The 22,344-nt window shown below is 37.6% G+C and overlaps 1 protein-coding gene across 1 annotated transcript in view; it reads right to left on the bottom strand.

Annotated features, from left to right (window-relative positions):
* Positions 1-4,546: 4,546 nt before the first annotated feature.
* LOC133286474 (suppressor of mec-8 and unc-52 protein homolog 1) overlaps positions 4,547-22,344 on the bottom strand; it is a 40,231-nt gene continuing 22,433 nt past the window's right edge. The window contains exons 10-16 of the mRNA XM_061483891.1: positions 21,253-21,380; positions 14,489-14,615; positions 14,347-14,406; positions 14,129-14,236; positions 12,682-12,782; positions 12,368-12,419; positions 4,547-4,837 (exon numbers count right to left, since the gene is read on the bottom strand). Coding sequence (XP_061339875.1) covers positions 4,739-4,837; positions 12,368-12,419; positions 12,682-12,782; positions 14,129-14,236; positions 14,347-14,406; positions 14,489-14,615; positions 21,253-21,380 — 675 coding nt within the window. The 3' untranslated portion in view covers positions 4,547-4,738. The remainder of the gene's footprint in view (positions 4,838-12,367; positions 12,420-12,681; positions 12,783-14,128; positions 14,237-14,346; positions 14,407-14,488; positions 14,616-21,252; positions 21,381-22,344) is intronic.

Genomic DNA, 22,344 nt, shown 5'->3' with positions numbered 1-22,344 from the left:
CATCACCAAAAATAACAACTTACTGCGCATACTAGGAAGAACATAATCATGAATTTCATAGAGGTTAGAAAGGTTACCTAAAAAATTTTATCAGGGTACTAAGCTCAACATCTCCTACTTATTAGAACAAACTAAAAACAATAAAGGAAAACTAAAATTAAAATATTTGATTGTAAAGGAGAGCATGAGACTAAGGAGTGTGATATACTTATAGGAGCAGATCCAGTTCTAGTCAATAGAGTCTGGTATGATCAGAGAGCTCAGAATAATCCTCCAAGAAATCAAAATAATGCTCTCGGGAATACTTTTAACTCTAAATGGAAGAATCATGTGAGTTTTGATTGGAAGTCATCACAACAATTGCAACCTCCACCTATTCCATAGAGCAAAACTTCTAAATTGGAAAAGACATTAATGCATTTAACCAGGACCGCCACTGACTATTTGCAAGGCACTGATGCTTTTAGGAGTGATACAAGTACATTCATTCAAGAGGCAAGGACTTCCTTCAAGAATCGAGATGCATCTATCAGAAACTTGGAGAGTCTAATTGGGCAACTTTCAAGACAACTAACTGAAAGAAGTCAAGGCATTTTCCCTAGTGACACTGTGGTTAACTTGCAAGAACATTGCAAGGAAATCACCATTAGAACTGGGAAGTTAATTGCACCTCAAGAAAAGCCAAAGGTGGTGCGGAAAAAATTAGATGATGAGCTCAACAATGAAGAGGAGCAAGACAAGGAGAAAGTTGAAGCTTCTACAAACAAGAATAAGCACACTCAAGAAGACAAAGAAGAAGCAAAGGAGCAGCCTCCTATAGTTCAAAAGAAGCAATGAGATTTCTCACATTTTGAGAAACCTCCTTATCCCATGAGGCTCAAGCGACAAGCTTAGAAGCAACAATATGCCAGGTTTTTAGATGTTTTCAAAAAGTTGCAAATTAATATTTCTTTTGCTGAAGCTTTAGCTAACATGCCTCATTATGCTAAGTTTATGAAAGATTTATTGTTTAGAAAGCATAAGTTGCAAGAATTTGAGACAATGACTCTTACAAAGGAGTATAATGCTATTATTTAGAATAAATTCCCACCGAAGCTCAGAGATCCAAAAAGTTTCAACATTCCGATTGCGATAGGCAACATTAATGTTCGCAATGCATTATGCTATCTTGGAGCAAGCATTAACCTCATGCCATTGTTAGTAATGAAGTCTTTGGGAATTTCAGAATTAAAGCCCATTATGTTCTCCCTGCAACATGCTGATCGATCTTTGAGAAGACCAAATAGGGTCATTGAAGACGTTCTCGTCAAAGTTGACAAATTCATCTTCCCTGCTGATTTCATAGTCTTAGAGATAGAAAAAGAAGGTGATATGCCCCTTTTATTGGGAATACCTTTCTTAGCCACAGCTAGAGCATTAATTGATGTGGAGCAATGATAGTTAGAATTGAGGATGAATGATGAAAAGGTCACCATCAATTTCTTTGAGGCTATGAAGCTTCCCGAAGACAAAGAAGACTACTTTCAGATCGATGTAATAGAAGAAGCAATTTTAGAGAAGATCCTTGAGGAAATGAAACCTCTCACTATTGAAGATCAATTTGTAGACATTTTTCACTCCTCAGAGCTACTCAATGAGGATCTATTGATCGAGGTAGTTAAAGACATCGATTCAATTGAGGTTTTAAATGCACAAACAAAAGAGTTAGTTAATTGACTAGAAAACCTGGGACCAAGTTTTCTACATTGCTGAGAAGGAAGTTGATGAAGGGAACAAGAAGGAAGTCCACCAGAAGTATGAGGAATGCAAGCCAAAAGTTAATATGGAAAAGCTTAGGAGCAAGGGAAAGCATATAAAGACTAAATTTAGAGTTCCTGAGGCAACTCCATCCAATCCATCTATGCAGGATTATTATGGAAGGACTGGACCAAGAAAACGTTGTCGCAATTCTCCAAGGCCTATTTATGAGTTCCCGAATTCTCCTAACCAAATTGAAGAAGAGTATATGGTTTTCACAACCTGATTCCAACAGACTTAACATAGATTTGGAATCACCCTCCATCAAAATGCTTCCAAAACTTTTGTTCCAAGCCAGATCAAAGCTAATCAAGACTCCCCAAATAACTATTGAGGAGATACCTTTTGCACACTCATTCTCAAAGCATAGTACGCCTTATACGTGGTATTAGTTCTCCATCAAGCTGACGAGGCCTATCCATATAACCACCATGACAACCTCTAGAAGAACCCCTTAAGGGCACCAAGGAGGAAGAATGGGCATGACCTCTTTCTCAGAAAAACCTAAGAGATACGAGATCTTGCCATAAGGCCTTTCCTCAGGTGGAGGAGCCCTTAGACTACTACACTCTCAACCTTTTGAATGCAGCTACTGTTTTCACCAAATTCAAATTAGCTACTTGCTCTAGAAGGTTCAAAAGCTTCCCTTACAATCTTGTTAATGATCCTACTACGGCATTCCACAAGGTGTTGAAGGTCTTTGATGACATTGACCTGTAAAGGATCTAACTCTTCCAACTTAACCATTCTTAGAACACCAACTCAAACAAAGCAATACGACACAACTCTACCCTAAAACCAACAATAAAGAACATAATACAACAAATAATAGAAAAATTCGAAGACAATAAGCAAAGTTGTAAGGAAGTTACTTGAAGAAGTGAAAGATGGTGTAGGCACAGTTACTTGAGGAAAACTCGAAGACTTGAAAAGTCAAAGAAGAATACAGAAAGAAAGCTTGAAAGTTTCTAAGTTGATAGATTGTCCTAAGGCGAAAGCACAACAAAGACGAAGCCACAAAAATGAAAGTTTTCCCAAAAGAAGAAGATAACAAAAATGTGTGGTTCTTTGGATATGAACAAAGTGTTGATTACATCATTGGTGTTTATTGGATGTTAAGGTTAAGAGGTTTATTGCATGTATCTTAGGTGGACAAAGGTTGTCTCTTTCGCATACTTTTTTTTGTTTTTCCTTTCTTGCGTGTTCATGGGCTACAAAGGCTACTTTCAAAAAATAGAAGACTCCAAATAAAAAACTTTGATGATGTTGCTCGGATTAAGAACATCCAGAAGACAACGAGAAAACGTCGACTGGAAACTTATACAAAGGCTAAACATTGCAAACTACGGATGACAAAATAGAGTTCTTATACATCTTGGCACTCAGACTTCACAAACTACCAAATTGGAGGGCTTTTGTTCTGGGCTGACCTCACAACCTTGGTCTACGGGATGGCCTTTACAGGCCTATTTAAGGGGTCACTGCCCTGCCTCTATAAAGTGAGAGTCATAGACCCCTCATAGTAGAGTATCTCTCACCCCCAATACAACTTACCATCATACACATTGGTGGTGCGCTACTTCACTCACATCAGTGAGGTCTTTGGCAAAACGATTATGGTTCACTTTCTCACTTATCATGAGGGAATATTTTCCCACCTATATATAATCCCCCTATATATTGAATAGACACTTTGTATCCATTAAATTTATGAGTTATTTCTATGCCAAAATATAGAGTCGTTGTACGGATGTCACATTTCCCTTTTCTCAATCACATCTGAGATATATACAAGGTGACTGCTTCAAAAATTTCTATCCATACTGCCTCTAAGAGCACCTCCATAGTGACATATTTCACCCTTCAAGAGATACAAACTTAACTTCACCAAAAACACTAGTAGTTTATTTTTATTTGAATTTAATATTATATCAATCACATGCTTTTTCCTTTTATCCTAAATTACAGCTATAGTTCTCTTTATTCGCTCCTTGAATCTCAACCGCCGTTCCATGTTTTCATGTTTCCGGGTGCACTAACAAAGGCATATTAATTCCCATAGACAAGTTAATCCAACTTTTAATAATATGGGAAGTAATTTTGGACGGAAAAAAATTATAATAAAGTAAGTGGACAAAAACAAATTATAAAATAAATTACAAGAACTTTCCTCTCTTATTAATCAATTGTCAAAATTATTTTTATCGGGACAACTTTTAAGACAATTACGTAGAGTTCATTTTGGAAGAAATTTTCTTTTGAAAAAAATCCAAACTAAACTCCCTTCCCAATGTAAATTTTGTTTTGATTATGTAACTACTTGTGAAACCATGAAAGTAAATTATAATTATTTGTAACAAAGTCGTAAAAAAATATACATGGGGAAGTCCTGAATATTAGAAAGACATAACCACGACTAAAGAAGTATTAATACTTTATCCGTTTTTGTGCCATGTTAAAAAGCAACCGCCTAAATTAGCCGTAACTTAGTGATCTTAGATACACGAGTAACCCAAGTCAATAATCTTTGTATTGGTTATTGATTACTACAATCATCCTTCGAAGGAAGGTTCTAGGGAAGATACACATGGCCTCCAAATTGACACCCTTAGTTTTTTTTTTAAAAAAATTAAGGTAATGATCCTCACCTATATGTTTACATACATTTTAACAAAAGAAAAAAAATTAAAAGAATGAATTTGATCTGAACAGGCAGTAAGTGTAAAAAAAATTTACACTATCACCCGATAGTATCACACAATAATCACATCATTTAATCAATTAGACATCTCATTAGTTGCGGCAACGCATCATTGGACGACAGTATAAGATTTTTCACTTAGCAATACATCAAAATTAAACTCTTAAATAATATACATTGCACAAACTACACAGATGTTCATTTATGTTAAGATAGAAATAGATTCAAAGCAGACAAGATTCAAGGCTTCCACAACTTCATCGTGCAGTCTTCACTAAAAGTTGCAACAAGATTCCTATGGGGATGATGAGTGACTCCTATGACTTCCTTCTCATGGACCTGCCATTAGCCAGAGAGAATTTTAGTAAATCCTAAATAAATTCTACATCACGAAGATAACAACGTCCGCAGTAAAAAAGCATATTCCATTTGGAAGCATGCCAAAAAATCTAAGATGTATATCATACATGGAGTAGAATACAAGAAAATAAGATTCGAAGTGGCATATAGAAGTATCTAAGAAAGAATGAGTGACAATTTTTAACACCGACATGCCAATATGACCCGAACATGATACGTGACCCAAAAAAAATTGTCATGTTAGTGTCAGGTCAACCCATTTAAATTAAATAATTAAATAATTATATATTTACCCCCACTTATCTCACTTTTATTTATTAATTTAAGGTTTTTTATGTAATTATCGTTGCTACTTCTTTCTATGAAGAAAATTTACCAAACTCAGCATCAATAATAAGTATAACGTAAATAAAGATTTTGAACAGAGACCATCTTATAGAATGCCATTGACAATGACAATCCAACTCCCCTTTTAACTTTGGGTTCTGTTTATTATATACCTGGCATTCCTTTTAATTTAATCTCTGTTAGCCAGTTGATTCATTCTCTTTCATGTAAAGAACTTTGGGATACACCATCCCAAAAGCTAGCTCAAAGGATGAGAGTGCCCAAAACCTTATAAACTCCACATTAGTTGCACATACAACCAATGTGAGACTATATATCTCAATACCTACGATTTGATGCTAACGAATACCTTTTTTCGAAAAAGGGAGTCACTTCTAATCACATCTCATAGTAGCCAAAATCGTAGTCAGATTGATTTCTTTATGGCTAGAAGAGAAGAAAGAACTTCTTGTGTCGACTGTAAAGTCTACCCTGGAGAGTGTGTTGCTACGCAACATAAGTTGGTAGTCCTGGAAGTTCGGTTCAACAAAGTACTTACAATTGAGAAGAGGGCTCAAAACCCAAGTATAAGATGGTGGAAGCTTAAGGAGGAAAAAAAGAGAGAGTTCAATGAAAGAATGTTGCACGAAGGACCTTGGGAGTTTGATGGAGGAGCAAATGTAACATGGAATGAGATGGCTAAGTGTATTCAGAATATGGGAATGAGGGTGTTGGGAGAAAGCAAAGGAAATGGATTTCATATAAAGGAAACATGGTGGTGGAATGGAGAGGTGCAAGAGGCAATTAAACATAAGAAGGAATGTTTTAGATCTTTGCATAAAAGTCCCAGTGAAGAGAACTTGCAAAAGCTTAGATTGGCGAGAAAAAATGCAAAGAAAGCAGTGCGAGAAGCTAGAGGCAAGGTTTTTGCCGATTTGTATATAAATCTTGGGAGCAAGGATGGTGAAAAAGGTATATATAAACTTGCAAAAATAAGGGATAAAAAAAGTAAAGACCTCACCCAAGTTAGATGCATCAAAGATGAAAATAAAAAACTTTTGGTGAGAGATAAAGATGTAAATAAAAGATGGTTGAACTACTTCAACAAGCTGTTTAATGGGGATGGCGATATAAGCGAGGTGGACTTGGAGGATGCTTATGATGATTTGAATAGAAGATTTGTGCACAGAGTTAATACACATGAAGTTCAGGAGGCTTTAAAGAGGATGAAGACTAATAAAGACTTGGGACCTGATGGTGTCCTTATTGAAGTGTGGAGAGGCCTGGGGGATGTGGCAATAAAATGGTTGACCAATCTTTTCAATAAGATTCTTCAGACAAATAAGATGCTTGATGCATGGAGGAAAAATATGATTGTGCCTATTTACAAAAACAAGAGAGATATACAGAATTGTTCTAACTATAGAGGCATTAAGCTAATGAGCCACCACACTATGAAGTTGTAGAAGAGGGTTATTGAACATCGCTTGAGGAGAGATACCAAGGTTTATGTGAATCAATTTGGATTTATGCCAAGAAGATGTACCATGGAAGCCCTTTTCTTGATGCGACAATTAATGGAAAGATATCGAGAAAAGAAGGACTTACATATGATGCTCATAGATCTTGAGAAAACATACGATAGGGTTTCAAGGAAAGTTTTATGGGGGGTTCTGGAGAAGAAAAAAGTACCATCAAAGTATGTAAAGGCAATCAAGGATATGTATGATGGGGCTACTACATGTGTGAAAGCTTCTAACGGAACATCAAGTTATTTTCCTATCACGGTAGGTGTACACCAAGGGTCGGCTCTAAGTCTTTATCTCTTCGCCTTAATTATGGATGAACTAACAAAAGATATTCAAGAGGAAGTGTCATAGTATATGCTTTTTGCAGATGATATTGTGCTTATTGCTTAGAACAAAGACGGTGTTAATAGAAAACTTGAATTGTGGAGAAGCACGTTGGAATCTAAAGGATTCACATTAAGTCGGAGTAAGACTGAGTATCTGAAGTGTGAGTTTTCTCTGATAAGAGATGTAGACCAAGATCTCGTGCATCTAAGTGGTCAAGAGGTACCCAAGAAAGATGTTTTTAGATACCTGTGATCCATTTTGTAAAAAGGTGGAGAGATTGACGAGGATGTAAATCATAGAATCAGAGCAGGGTGGATGAAATGGCGTAGTGCATCTGGGTTTTTGTGTGAATAATGACCCTCACATTTATTATGGATTTAATATTGAAGGATAATTATAAAGAAAAAGAAATAAAGTCACTTTTGGTGAAAAAGGAGTTAAAAAGACAGTTAAGAGGTAAAAAATGCAGGTAAAAAAAGTTATCTAAAAGTGAAAGTAAAAATAGAAACGTGACTAGAAAAATATTCTAGTCTATTGGTTAAAGTTTGGTAATGAATGGAGGTGTGTAGATAGATGAGCTTATACCCGCTAGTATAATGAATTTATATAAGTGACTCAAGGGAGTCACTGTTCCCTTCTCTTTACGGACGCGAGACAAATAGAACGAAGGAAAGAAAATGAAAATGGAGATTTTGATTAAAATTCTTCCAAAATTTATAACTTGAGCTAGAGACCTCCAAATCACTCCGTTCCAAAGCCAAACCTGTGAGAAATTTCGAGAGGAATCTATGGGTACCAGTATTTCTGGGTGGAGTTCACTATAGAGAGAGATCATCTCCCCCAAAGATTTCGAATTTCATGGAAAATATGAATTTTGATGGAGCTTGAGGCCATGGGAGCTTAGAAACTCATCTCTCCTTTGTTCTAGAGTGCATTGTGGTAAGAAATTCCCTTCCTCTTCATGTTTTTTATGAAGATTGAATTTCGGTTTTCATGTTGAAAATTTGGTTTGATTGAGCATGTTAGAGCTTGATTGAGGCTTAGCTCATGTTGAGAAAAGTGTTCAGATGAAGATTTTAACGGTGAAAATGTATTTGAAAAATTTAAAATACCGTATTTTTGAATAGTGTCGTATACGTGAATAGTGAATAGTACTGTATAGATGAACAGTACCGTATATATATGAATTAATGAATCTTGGATTAGAGGTGTGTGATAAGCTTGAATTTGATGGACTAAAGCATTGGAATCATGAAGTTGGCATGATTTCCTTTATGTGCCTCTTAGCCATTTTCAAAGGAAGTATGTGCTATGAGTTACTGTTTTACAAAGCGAGCATACTTTTATGCGTGGAATAATATTCTAAGGTGTATGGACCTTCACTTGGGTGAAATAAAAAAGAAAATAAGGTAGCTCCTTTGTATGGCCTTAAAATGAGTTTTGGCCATTTTCAAAGGAGGTATATGTTCGGAGATATTGTTTCGCAAAGTGAGAACACTTATATGCGTAAAATAATTTATATAGGTGGCTAAGCTTGGGTTTAGGCACTAGACAAAGAGAAATCTTATAGCTCCTTTGTAATGGGCATTCTGCCTTAAATTGGGAAAAGTATGCTTTTAGGTGCTAAGAGGAGTAATGAGTGTTCTAAAGGCCTTTTCGGATGTGGAATTTTGTGGGGATTTGTTGAACAAAGAACCACCCACTCATGACTTAATATGATTAAGTAAAAAGAAAATAAACAATAAAGTGTGTGTCTTGTATATTTACATGGCATTATATCATTTTATTGAGTTTTGTGTTGAATTCCTTCTCTAGATGTGCCTAGGGAATGTGAACGTTTGGATTCTCGTGGAGCAAGATAAGTAGCTTGTTCTTCAAGTAAGCAAATTGTAAAGCTCCAAGAGGTAAGCTCTATGTTTATGGGGTTCGCTCCTACTTTGTGTTCCGCCACAGTGTACGGACTGTGGTCAGGTTGTATGATATGTATGAGATATATGATATAGATGCATTCATATAGAGCTATATGATGATGTGATATGATATGTTTTGATGTGTTTAATTTGATATGTTTTGATGTGTTTACTTCGATATGTTTTGATGTGTTTACTTTGATATGTTTAGATGTGTTTACTTTGATATCTTTTTATGTGTTTACTTTGGTATGTTTCGATATGATTTCTGTAATGATTTCTGGACATTGATTTGTTTATGCACTGATGTCTGCTTGGGGTCCTCCCTTGGGACTGACTGTGTATATATCTGTAATATGTTGAGTTCCGCTTGGGGTCCTCCCTTAGGATAGATTGTGTACACTTTGTTATGTGATGATCTTTGGCCATTGATCCTATGTGCACTGATGTCTGCTTGGGGTCATCCCTCAGGACTGATAGTGTACATCTCTGATATGTTTTTGGTTCCGCTTGGGGTCCTCCCTTTGGAACATGTACATTGATTTCTGCTTGGGGTCATCCCTTGGGAATGACTACGTACATCTCTGATATGATATGCTTTGTTCTGATGTGATTATTGTGATAATTTTTGTATATAATATTTGTTACGTGCGTTGATTTCCGCTTGGGGTTATTCCTTAGGAATGACTGCGTATGTCTCTGATAAGATTTGTGTATATGCTTTGTGTAGTCATGATATTTGATTATATGATATGTTATACGAGATATGTTCAGTATAGTATGATATATGATGTTTTGTATATTATGTATCTGACTGTCATGCAGGAAGTGAGCCCAGGGTATGGAGAGTTCTCTATAAACCTGGAACTTACTAGAGATTCGTCTCTAACCCCGTTTGGGGATATGATTTCAGGAACACACTTAATTGAAGAGCCCTCATGGGACAAGGACACTACCCGTGGCTAGAGGTAGTAGTATGGGGATATGGAGTTCTAGGTGGCCGAACGCTACTATCTATTATTTACGTTATTTCGTATTCCATTATTTTGTAGATCATGATGTCTGATCCTTTATTTTGTATATGGCCTGTATATAGTTTGTACATGTTTTCTGTTTTGATGCATGTACAACTATGTATTCAGGCATGTTTATATTCCGATGTACTATTCAGTTATATGCTTACATGTTGGATTTGCATGCTGTTAGACATAGTGGCACGGAGCCAAGTTATGCATGCGCCCATGGATGGGTATGAGTCCTTTATAGATATATGGTATTTCTGAAATTATTTATGGTATAAACTGTTTATCAGGAACCTTTGAGAGTGGGATTGACAAATCCCCAGTTGTCCAATTTACAGAGGTTACTCTGCCCGATTTACGTCTTCGTCAAATACGAATTAAATTAGGAGAAGTATGCAATGCGAGATATCATGTGAATTAAGAATAATTAGAAGTAAAAGAAAAAGTTAGCTCGTATTTTCGAAAGTTAAGTCTTCCGTTGTTTCTGTTTGTATCATATGTATGTAATTGAACCGGCTCGAGACGAGGATGTTACAGTGGGACCGCAAAATCCCCTTTAAGTTAAAAGGAGCTGAATGTTGGCCAGCACATAGGCAACATGAGCATAAAATGGGAGTAGCAGAGATGAGGATGTTAACGTGGATGTGTGGTTATACGAGGATGGATAAGATAAGAAATGAAGATATTCAACGAAAAGTAAGAGTACTATCGGTGACCGAAAAGATGAGAGAACATAGATTGAGGTGGTTTGGGCACATAATGAGAAGGCCCCTAATTTGCTCCCGTAAGAACAAAAGTTTGCTACCAAGAGCTCAACATAAAAAAAGGTAGAGGTAAACTGAAACTTACTTGCGGGAAGGTAGTAAAACAAGATTTAATGGAGTGAGATATAGATTGGCGGACGGTATGCCTTAGAACGGAATGGAGAAAAGCTATAAGCATGATGGAGGGTTAGACCCGTTGTTATTCCTATGTTCCAGATGGTCTCTTTTTAGTCCTTTTCCTCTTCATTTCCCTTTCTTTTTTACTTATATATATATATTATTACTATTTTATTTATTTATTTCTATTTTTATTTTTATTTTTATTTTTTCAACCTTTTTGTATCTTTTATTTGGGTTTATCTACCACCAACTCCAATTAATTTGGGATAAAGCTGTTGTTGATGTTGATACCACAGCTCCTAGATCGAGAGCTCTTATACCAATTAATAGCTATCAGGAAAGAGAACTAAAGAGAAACAGATAAATCTAAGGCTGTGTTGATAATTTCTGGAAACATATTACAATAAAAAAATGGAAAAAGCAATGTAATAAGGAACGCAAACACAGCTGGTAATTAGAGTAGACAGTTTTCTCCCAATACGCTAAAAGTGTCCCAAATTCACTCACCAAATGCCTACCCTGTAAAGAGCCAATTCAACTCAAACACTTAATATTGTAAATGAAGGCTACATTAATGTTTTTATATATCTCTAACACGCCTCCTCACACGAGAGCCTATTAGGCTTGAAGGGTGGATGATGCATCAGGGCCAACCTACCTGTGCTAAAAAACTCCACAAGACTAAATTAATTGTTAATTAAATTGGGGGGGGGGGAGGGTGAGGATCGAACCTGTGATACTGAGGCTCTTATACCATGTAAAGAACCATTTCAACCCAAAAGCTTAAGCTGTTAAGTGAAAGCCTTTTTAATAATTTATATTATTATCTAATACGTCCCCTCACACGAGAGCCCATTGGACTTGAAAGGTGGACAATGCATAGGCCCATTACCTATGCTAAGAAACTTTACAAGATTTAATTAATTATTAATTAAATGGGAGACGGTAAAGACCAAACCCGTGACATCGAGACTCTGATACCATGTAAAGAACCAATTCAACCCAAAAGCTTAAGCTGTTAAGTGAAAGCTACATTTTATATATCTCTAACATACACTTTTCTTCCCCATCCTTTCCCTCTTCATATTCTCACACCCTAACAGAATTTCCCTTCTATTCCCCACTCCCTTGCCAGCTAGACAGCCTAAAGTCCTCTCTCCCATACCTGACTCTCCTCTGGAGTCGTATCATACAAAAAATAGAACTGTATTACTATGGTCCTGTTTGAATACTGATTCTAAAAACAGTTTTTTGATTTTCAGAACAAAAAAATAAAAAAATCCGTTTGATAAGGCCTGTTTTGTAAAAAAAAAAATTAAAAATAGTAGCTATTTTTTTGTTTTTAGAATCAAATTTAGAGAACATGTCTGAGTTGTTTTGTGTTTTGCCTTTTAACTTTCAGAACAAAAAAAATACAGAATACAATCAAACAAACCCCATGTTTCTCGAAATTAAGACAAATTTGAGATGAATTTACAGATATAATCTAAGGCTAACGCAACAAACTAACCTTCATCAGATGCTCCAATTTGCCAGATTGATGGCTGAAGCAGTACATATTCCTGCATTCAATTTGCACATCCCATTAAGAATTAAGAATATAAAAATTTTGAAGTTCAAATCTGGGAGGGTTAGATAATTATTTCGAACAAAAAGAAAAAAAAATTACTTTGTAAAACCCCATTAGGCTAAGCTATGTTTAAGGATTACAGGAAAATATCAATCATAAAGTGTACGTGATAAGGTAGTTTCTATAATGTACCCAAAATCTTTGTCTACCAAATTGCATGAAGGAGCAGTGTTCTATTATATAAATAAGCATACCTGTCTTCACCAACGCAATAAATCCATTCTCCTTTAGGTGAAACACAGGCTGCAACAAAGTCTCCACCCTCTCTTTTACCAGAAGAAAAGCTCTTTACAACCTACACCAATTAACAGAGAAAAGCATGCTCAGAATAGTGATGATAATTGAGCATATACATTGAACAGGAAAGGATACTAACATGAGGTTATGTGAGATGATCAGCAGTTAATTGACAAATCAATGATTATGGAGAGCATATTAGGAGTGAAGAAAGAACAACTATTGATATGCCTATGGACGGAAAGATCCATCCTCAGCTTAGACATATAATTGTCAAAGCACTAAAGGGCCTGCTTTTTGTTAATATGTAACAACATAATTAAACTATCATCTCACCTAAAAGCTCAAGCTGTTAAGCAAATGTCACTTTAATAGTTTTATATTTGGCTTCTCTAACTCACCCACTCACACAAGAGCCCATAAGGCTTGAAGGTGGATAATGCACAAGTCCATCTACCCATCCCAAGAAATTCCACACTCAAATATTTATTAGAAAAGAGGGGGCGGTGAAGATCGAACTCGTGACCACTTAGTCACAAGCTCTGATACCATATTAAACAATCATCTCACCTAAAAGCTCAAGTTGTTAAGTGAAAGCCACTTTAATGGTCTTATATTAGACTTCTCTAACAAACATGTACTACTAGAATGAGTTTTAGTGTTTTGTACTTGTACTCCAGCACCCAGAGATCTGTTAGCTTTTGGATATTTTGATGGGACTTGTTTAACAAGCTTAGTTGTACTATATATTTACTGTTGCGAGCTTCAGAATAGTTAAGTCTTTCATAATCAAATATTTCAAATTTCGTCTCACTTTCTCTCTTCCTTCTCATTTTCTTTCTGCTTTCTTCATTCCTTTTAAATATCAAACTAGGTGCATGATTGGCATATCATACCAAAAGGTTATTTAGTGCAGTAAACTCAATAATCCCCAAATTTAGAAAGCTAATCCTAAATGATGAGGTATGAGACGCCCATAAATAAAAATTTAAAAAGGTAATCCTGAACGAAGAGGTATAAAAGACCTATAAATAAAAATCTAAAAACGTAATAAAGCAAATATATTCTAATCTCAACAATAAGTTAGTGCAATAACTTATTGTTCTTAGAATGCAGAAACATACAGGTGGTAAGACAAATAATTATATATCCTATGAAAAAAGTTCATTATTAAAACATAAAAAAAGAGAGAGAAAGTATAGCATAAGATTCTCCAATCTGCATGTCTCAAAGTAAAAGTCCACATTCCACCAGCATGAATATGCAGAATTGGATATAGCTATCCTTGTCAGTACACACATAAATCATCAAGGAAAACATTGCTAACTGTCTTAATACTAATACAGAGACATAGTGGAACTAACTATAAACAAAATGACTTCTAGTCATGCACTCATTATATACCTGTCCTTGAAGTGTCATGATATATATTGATGATGTTTTGTTACAAACAACTATGTGATCAGTATTCTTGGGGAAAATGTGAACAGAGTTGACAGAAGCATCACCTCCCTAACAGTCCAAAGAAACCAGAAATTAGGCAAAAAGCAAATTTGCAGGGAGAATGATATCACAAAACTGAACAGCACAAACCCATAATGGCATTTTTTTAAAAGGCATACCCTTAAAGGAGGAGGTGGCTTAAAAGTCTGTACGCAGTCTGTAGTCTTCATGTCCCAGACCTACAGTGAGGAGGTAAAAAAAATTCTTCTGAACACCAGAGACAAAAAGGCACTTTTCTCTTGTATGTTGCCAAGTACTGACCTTGATTGTACAATCACTGGATGCAGTAATAACACGAGTCCCGTCGTTTGTGAAAATGGCATCATTCACATAAGATGTATGGCCACGAAACTCTTTCAACATCTTTCCAGATTTGAGGCCATGGATTCTATATTACACAAAGAACCATTGAACTCAGCAGTTGATAACATTTTATTAAAGAAATTTATAACGTTAAAATATAAAATATGCTGCAGTACTAAAGCATTAACAATTAGAACAAAGAGTTGTTCCCTATATAAAGAGATGCATGGAAAGGAGTTATTTCACTTGCAACCCCGCCAGTATATCTAATAAGATTCCCATCTCAAGCTCTAACTCTAATAAAGCTTTTCCCCTTCTTTTACCCAAAGCCACTCCGTGGAAATGGAAAACATGTAATTGCTTCTTGCAGAGTTAGCAAAGAATTCCCAAAGTGACCCTCAAGAGAATGCAGATCTTGGCACTTGTGAGCTGTAAGGATGTGAGTGGAGGCAAGAAAGAGGGCGAGTAGCATTTTCTGGAATTGGACCCTTGGAGAGTAAGGAGTCTCTTGAATTACTCCTTTATCTTTTGTATTTCTGTTTCTTGTTTCAATCTAGTATTTTCCTAACGATTATGAGCTGTAATTTTCCTCTACTGAATATGATTTCTTAGTTTTGTTCATATAAGACACTATATTCTGTACTTAATTGAATCTATGACTTGGAAGAACTCAGCAATTGGTATCAAAGCTCCAATCTAAGAGCTCTGTGGATGGTATTGACATGCAACATGGACCACCAATTGGCATTCTTGGAGGAAAGGCTAAGCAGGAACGAAGAACGACAAGAGGATGTGACTCGTCGGTTGGAAGCAACAGAGTTAGGCCTCGTTGAGATAATGCGACGCTTAGATGGCTCAAGACATGGAAGTAGAAGATCCAAGCATCATCCCCACTGTTAGAATATGATTAGATTACTTCCTATCTGTAAATATTCTGATTGTATTAGGTTTGGGCCTTTCACTTAAGCCCATTAGGGTCTCTATATATTGTAACTCTCTGAATTAGATCAATACACAACATATTATTTTATATTCAAGTTGGTACCAGAGCTCTTTTGTTCTGGGGACCCTCGCTTCCGCTTAGAAACCTTGTTTTCGCTTTAAAACCTAAGCCCACTGCTTAGGAGTCATCTTTTCTTTGTCGTGCATCCTTCCGGCAAGCCATCAAGGACTGCAATTCCCTTCTGGTCAATTTCCGAACGCGTCAGCACCTCTGACGGTCACCAGAACCACCGTCCGCCACTGTTCAGGCCGCCGGAGAACTTTTCCGGCGAGTTTTCAGCCTGGACCATACGCGATCAGCACCTTCTCCTCCCGGCGACCAACTCTGTGGCAGTCCGGCCACCATCGGAGTTCCCACGCGCCCTCACGCGCCGTCCATCTCCTCTGCGCGTGGGCCTCACGCGCCACCTTTTGTCGGCTCGTGTGCACTATTCCGACAGCTTTTTCCGGTCGGTCTTGGACAGAGAAGCTCGCCTTCTCCTCCTCTGTCTGGATCTGTGGTTTTCTCTGTGGGTTTGACTTTTTGTGCGCGCCTCTTCATGATCGGTGATCAGGTTCGTTCCTATTTTACTTGATTTATATCCTTGTGATTACATATTATGGCAGCAAATTCTCCTGTTCATTCGGAGGTCAGTTCTCCACCTCCTCATGTCAAAAATTCTCCCAATATCATCTCTACCAATGTTGGGTCCATTACCTCTTCAAAATTGAAGGGTTCTGTTAATTACAAGAACTGGGCCACCTCTCTTCGAGTTTGGTTTTTTGGACAAGGACATGGGAACCATCTCACGACTAAGTCTACTGATGTCCCTAAGGAGGAAAAGTTTGATTGGGAAAAGATTGACAACCAGCTTCTGAGTATCCTCTGGCAATCTATTGATCCAGTCGTCTTGGACATCTTCTATTCGTTTCAAACTAGCACTGAAGTGTGGGAGGAAGCAAAAAAACCTCTACACTAATGATGTTCAGCAGCTCTATTTCATCATCTCTCAGTTTATGGAAATGAGCAAATCATCCGACATTCAGATGGAGACATATGTTGGCAAGAGACGATCTTTGATGCAGGCATATTTGGATATGTTGCCTTACCCTACTGAAGCTTCTGCATATCGGAAACAGGTGGAACGTCTCTTTAAGGTTGCCACACTGTCTGGCCTTCCCGAAGAATATGATAATGTTCGGGATACTATATTCACTAGTGGGGAGCCTGATCTATCAATGACATATCAGCGTCTTCTGAATCTGAATAAGAAATCTGCTCCTGCATCGTCTTCTGTTGTTGATTCTACTGCTCTAGTTTCCCGTACTGACTTTCGCGGGAACATTTGAGGTGGACGTGGTTGTGGTAGAGGCCCGGGAGGATGTGGCCCAGGAGGCCCAGGAGGACGTGGCCCAGGAGGCCCAGTCAGATGTGATCAGCGACCTCGTTGTCATTACTGTCAGCAACTTGGTCATTATGAGGAATGTTGCTACACAAAGTATCCTCATCTGCGACCTTCTTTTGCTGCTAATATAGCTCAATCGGATACTGCTTCAAATGGTACAGTCTCTCTCTCCTCTGAAGACTATGCAGCACTCCAAACCCTTCTCAGGAAGGCCTCTCCTCAATCTCAGGCCTCTGCTTCAGAAACTGGTAATCCCGTTGCTTGTGTTTCTCATTCTGCATCACTTGGTCCTTGGATATTTGACTCAGGTGCTACTGATCACCTCTGTGGTAATAAGGAACTCTTTTCATCCCTTACATATTCTGATAATTTACCCTCTTTTACCCTTGCTGATGGCACTAAGGCTCCCGTTCATGGGATTGGACAAATCTGTCCAACCTCCTCATTGACCTTGACATCTGTCTATTATATTCCTAACATCCCTTACAATTTAATATCTGTTAGTAAATTGATCAACTCTCTTAACTGTATTGTCACCTTCTCAAATCATTCTGTTTCTGTGCAGGACCCGGGTACGGGGAAGACGATTGGAGTGGATCGTGAGTCACGGGGTCTGTTCTACTTGGTTGTGTCGAGTCCTTCCGTTGCTTGTTCTCTCAGAATCTTTTTGCTGCTAATATAGCTCAATCGGATACTGCTTCAAATGGTACAGTCTCTCCCTCCTCTGAAGACTATGCAGCACTGCAAACCCTTCTCAGGAAGGCCTCTCCTCAATCTCAGGCCTCTGCTTCAGAAACTGGTAATCCCGTTGCTCGTGTTTCTCATTCTGTATCACTTGGTCCTTGGATATTTGACTCAGGTGCTACTGATCACCTCTGTGGTAATAAGGAACTCTTTTCATCCCTTACATATTCTGATAATTTACCCTTGCTGATGGCACTAAGGCTCCCGTTCATGGGATTGGACAAATCTGTCCAACCTCCTCATTGACCTTGACATTTGTCTATTATATTCCTAACATCCTTTACAATTTAATATCCGTTAGTAAATTGATCAACTCTCTTAACTGTATTGTCACCTTCTCAAATCATTCGTGCAGGACCCGGGTACGGGGAAGACGATTGGAGTGGGCCGTGAGTCACGGGGTCTGTTCTACTTGGTTGTGCCGAGTCCTTCCGTTGCTTGTTCTCTCACAGAATCTTCACAACTCATCCATTGTCGCCTCGGGCATCCTAGTCTTTCAAAATTACAGAAGATGGTTCCCTTTTTGTCCGGTCTTCAGACTTTAGATTGTCAGTCATGTCAGCAAGGAAAGCACATACGCTCCTCCTTTGCTAATTGATTCAATAAACGAGTTGATGCTCCCTTTTCAATTATTCATTCAGATATTTGGGAACCTAGTCGTCGTAGTGTGTCTGTTTTAGGATTTCGGTATTTTGTTACATTTATTGATGATTTTTCACGTTGTACTTGGATTTATTTAATGAAAAATCGTTCTGAGTTGTTTTCTATTTATCAAAAAATTTCTGCTGAAATTCATACTCAATTTGGTGCCTCTATTCGTATTTTCCGTAGTGATAATGCTAATGAATATGTTTCCGTGGACTCTTCTAATTTCTTAGCCAAACAGGGTACTTTACACTAAACTACTTGTCCTCACACTCCACAACAAAATGGAGTAGTTGAACGTAAGAATAGACATCTCATTGAGACTGCACGGACTCTTCTTATTCACATGCATGTTTCTTTTCACTTCTGGGCCGATGCCGTCCTTGCCTCTTCTTTTCTCATCAACCGTATGCCTTCATCTGTGCTTGATAATGACGTTCCTTATAACTTATTGCTTCCAAATGTTCCTCTCTACCCTCTATCCCCACATGTCTTTGGTTGTACCTGTTTTGTTCATGATCTCACCCCTGGTAAGGACAAGTTAACATCCAAAGCTTTTAAATGTATTTTTCTTGGTTATTCTCGTCTTCAAAAGGGTTATCGTTGTTATTCTCCCGATCTTAAGCGTTACTTAGTTTCCGCTGATGTCACTTTTCATGATCAACAACCCTTTCATTCTATCCCATCTCAGTTGTCACAGGTTGATCATGTTCTTCCTGTCCCTTTTCTTGACTTGTCTTTGCCAGCTGCAGGTGCTTCTATTCCAGATGAGCAACCTATTGCTTCTTTACCTGCGGAGCGTCCACTTCTCACCTATCAGCGTCGCAAACCTGTGCCTCTTGTCGACTCTTGATGACTCATCACCCAATGTTGTTGCTTCTTCCCCTCCGGATCCTTCACCAGAGGCTCTTCCCATTGCTCAAAGGAAAGGTACACGTACTACTCGTAACCCTTATCCTCTTTATACCTTTTTGAGCTATGACCGTCTTTCTTCACCTCATTTCACCTTTGATTCTAGTCTTTCTTCTATTTCTATTCCTAAGACCACAGGTAAAACACTTTCCCATCCAGGGTGGCGCCAAGCGATGCTTGATGAGATGACTGCACTTCATTCCAATGGCACTTGGGACGTCGTTTCTGCTCCTCCAGAGAAGTCTATAGTTGGTTGTCGCTGGGTGTTTACTATGAAAGTTGGACCTGATGGCCATGTGGATCGACTTAAGGCACGCCTAGTTGCAAAAGGTTTTACTCAAATATTAGGCCTTGATTATAGCGATACATTCTCTCCGGTCGCTAAGATGGCGTCAGTTCGCCTATTTCTTGCTCTTGCTACTGTTCGTCACTGGCCACTCCTTCAACTTGACATCCAAAATGCCTTTCTTCATGGTGATTTACAAGAAGTTTACATGGAGCAACCACCTAGTTTTGTTGCTCAGGGAGAGTCTGGGAAGGTGTGTCGTTTTCGAAAATCCTTATATGGTCTCAAGCAGTCTCCTTAGGCATGGTTCAGTCGCTTCAGTTCTGCTGTTCAGGCGTTTGGCTTAATCCGCAGTAAATTTGATCATTCTGTATTTTATAGGATTACATCTCCTGATAAGTGCATCTATTTGCTAGTCTATGTTGACGACATCATTCTCACCGAAAGTGATCAAGACGGAATTCGTCAGTTAAAACAGCATTTATTCAATGCATTTCAAACAAAGGACCTTGGGAAGCTGCGTTACTTCTTGGGAATTGAGGTGGCGCAATCTAGACATGGCATTTCTATCTGTCAAATGAAGTATGCCTTGGATATCCTAGAAAAAACTGGTATGTTGGGGAGTAAACCAGTTGATACACCTATGGATCCTAATGTCAAGTTATTGCCCGGACAAGGGGAGCCGTTATTTGATCTTGGACGTTATCAGAGGCTAATTGGAAAGCTCAATTATCTTACTGTGACTAGGCCACATATTTTTTTCGCTGTTAGTACGACTAGTCAGTTCCTTAATTCCCCTTGTGATTCACATTGAGATGCTGCTGTGAGGATCCTCCGATACATCAAAGGAGCACCAAGAAAAGGTTTGTTGTATTCGGATCAGGGAATTACAGAAATTTGTGGTTACTCAGATGCTGATTGGGCAGAGGATCACCCTCGGACAGGCGTTCTACTTCTGGTTATTGTGTCTTCTTTGGAGGAAACTTAATTTCGTGGAAGAGCAAAAAACAACCTGTTGTTGCTCGATCTAGTGCAGAAGCTGAGTATCGTGCAATGACAAATACTACCTGTGAGTTAATCTGGTTAAAGCAGTTGATTCAGGAGCTTCATCTTTGTGAACAGAAACAACCCATGACACTCATCTGTGATAATCAAGTTGCGCTACATATATCCTCTAATCCTGTATTTCATGAGAGGACCAAACATATAGAGATTGATTGTCACTTCATTCGAGAAAAGATTCAGTCAGGAGAAATCAAGACAGCTTTCGTCAACTCTTCTGATCAACTAGCAGATGTCTTCACTAAAGCTCTTAGAGGTCCTCGGGTTGAATACATTTGTAACAAGCTTGGTGCTCACAATATATATGCACCAGCTTGAGGGGGAGTGTTAGAATATATTAGATATGATTAGATTACTTCCTATCTGTAAATATTCTGATTGTATTAGGTCTGGGCCTTTCACTTAAGCCCATTAGGGTCTCTATATATTGTAACTCTCTAAATTAGATCAATACACAACATATTATTTTATATTCAAAGTCCCACATTTGTATGGCAGATTTTTGCCTTATCACCATCTGCCATTAACAACATTGACTTCTTCTAATCACTTAGTCATTAATGCTCCTCTTGATAATATGTCAAAAAAACCTTTTAAGCTGGAAGAAGTATTAGGTGAAGGCTCAACGCCCCTAAATGGTTATCTCTAACAAAGACATTAAAGAAGTAAAAATAACTGAACAAAACCTTGCTGTGCTGTCGAATGAAGTACTTAACAACTGGCTTCCATCACGAGAGAAGGAAAGACTTGTAACACCTTGGGAATGTGCACGTTCAAGACGCCGCAAGCATTGACCAGTCCTAATACGCCAGACCTAAAATGAAACGTGAATTATACAATTTGAAGTTTCACATATTAACAGTTGAGGTGAAAACATAAACACTTTCAAACACCAACTATAACATTGACAAGAACTAAAGCCAGTAAATATTCAAGGAACCACAAACCAGGAGTTACATTTAATGTGACAAAGTAGGAACAGATATAATAATAAACACAAATCTTCCTTTCGAGACATAGTATAAAGGGCAAGCAACATTAACAATATCGAGAATCAAGGTTTTAATGATGCTTTGGGTACAATTAACATTGCTATAGTAATTACATTCTCTATTCTGATTGATGAAATTATAGATAAGGAAGAAAAGGGAGAATAAAGATGGAGTAATTTGAAATTAATATCGATTTGGTATATACGAAAGAAAACGCACTTACCCTTATTTATATTCATAGTAGATTCCTAATCTTATTTAAATAAGAAAACAAATCAAGAATATCAGGATAAATGGAAACCAATCCTAAGAATTCATCTAAGATACTCTAAATTATTCTAAGATATAATCATGATATTATGAAATATTCTCTTGATATTCTAACACTCTCCACCAATATAAAGCTTACAAAGCTTTAAACTTCAAACAAATGAACACCTTGAAAAAGAAAAATAACCATACTATATAATTTGGGCTCCACGAAACAAGACTGGAAACACAACTCATAGATCCAAGACCTCGGAGAGATGAGCATTGCTAGAAAGTAAAACTAGCAAGATGACTAGAATGATCATTAACCTGAAGAGCTAGCTGGAATGTTGCATGACCAAGTAAAAAAGATACTTTGCTAGAATGATCAATAGAAAAAATTCCTAGTAAGCAATTATAAACAGCAAGAACTAAAACTTCTCAAAATTCATCAAGAATAACCTTTGAAAGTTTCAAACCACAAGAAAACTTAGGAGATCCAACGAAAAGGAAACTGAGGCTGGTGTGCATCGCAAT

The sequence above is a fragment of the Gastrolobium bilobum genome, unplaced genomic scaffold, assembly GCF_033153095.1.
Source record: "Gastrolobium bilobum isolate Gb01-03AN ecotype WA unplaced genomic scaffold, APGP_CSIRO_Gbil_v1 utg51465, whole genome shotgun sequence".
In the NCBI taxonomy this organism is placed as follows: Eukaryota; Viridiplantae; Streptophyta; class Magnoliopsida; order Fabales; family Fabaceae; genus Gastrolobium; species Gastrolobium bilobum.
The sequence above is the reverse complement of the archived record's forward strand: the minus strand, read 5'-3'. Positions and strand labels throughout refer to the sequence as shown.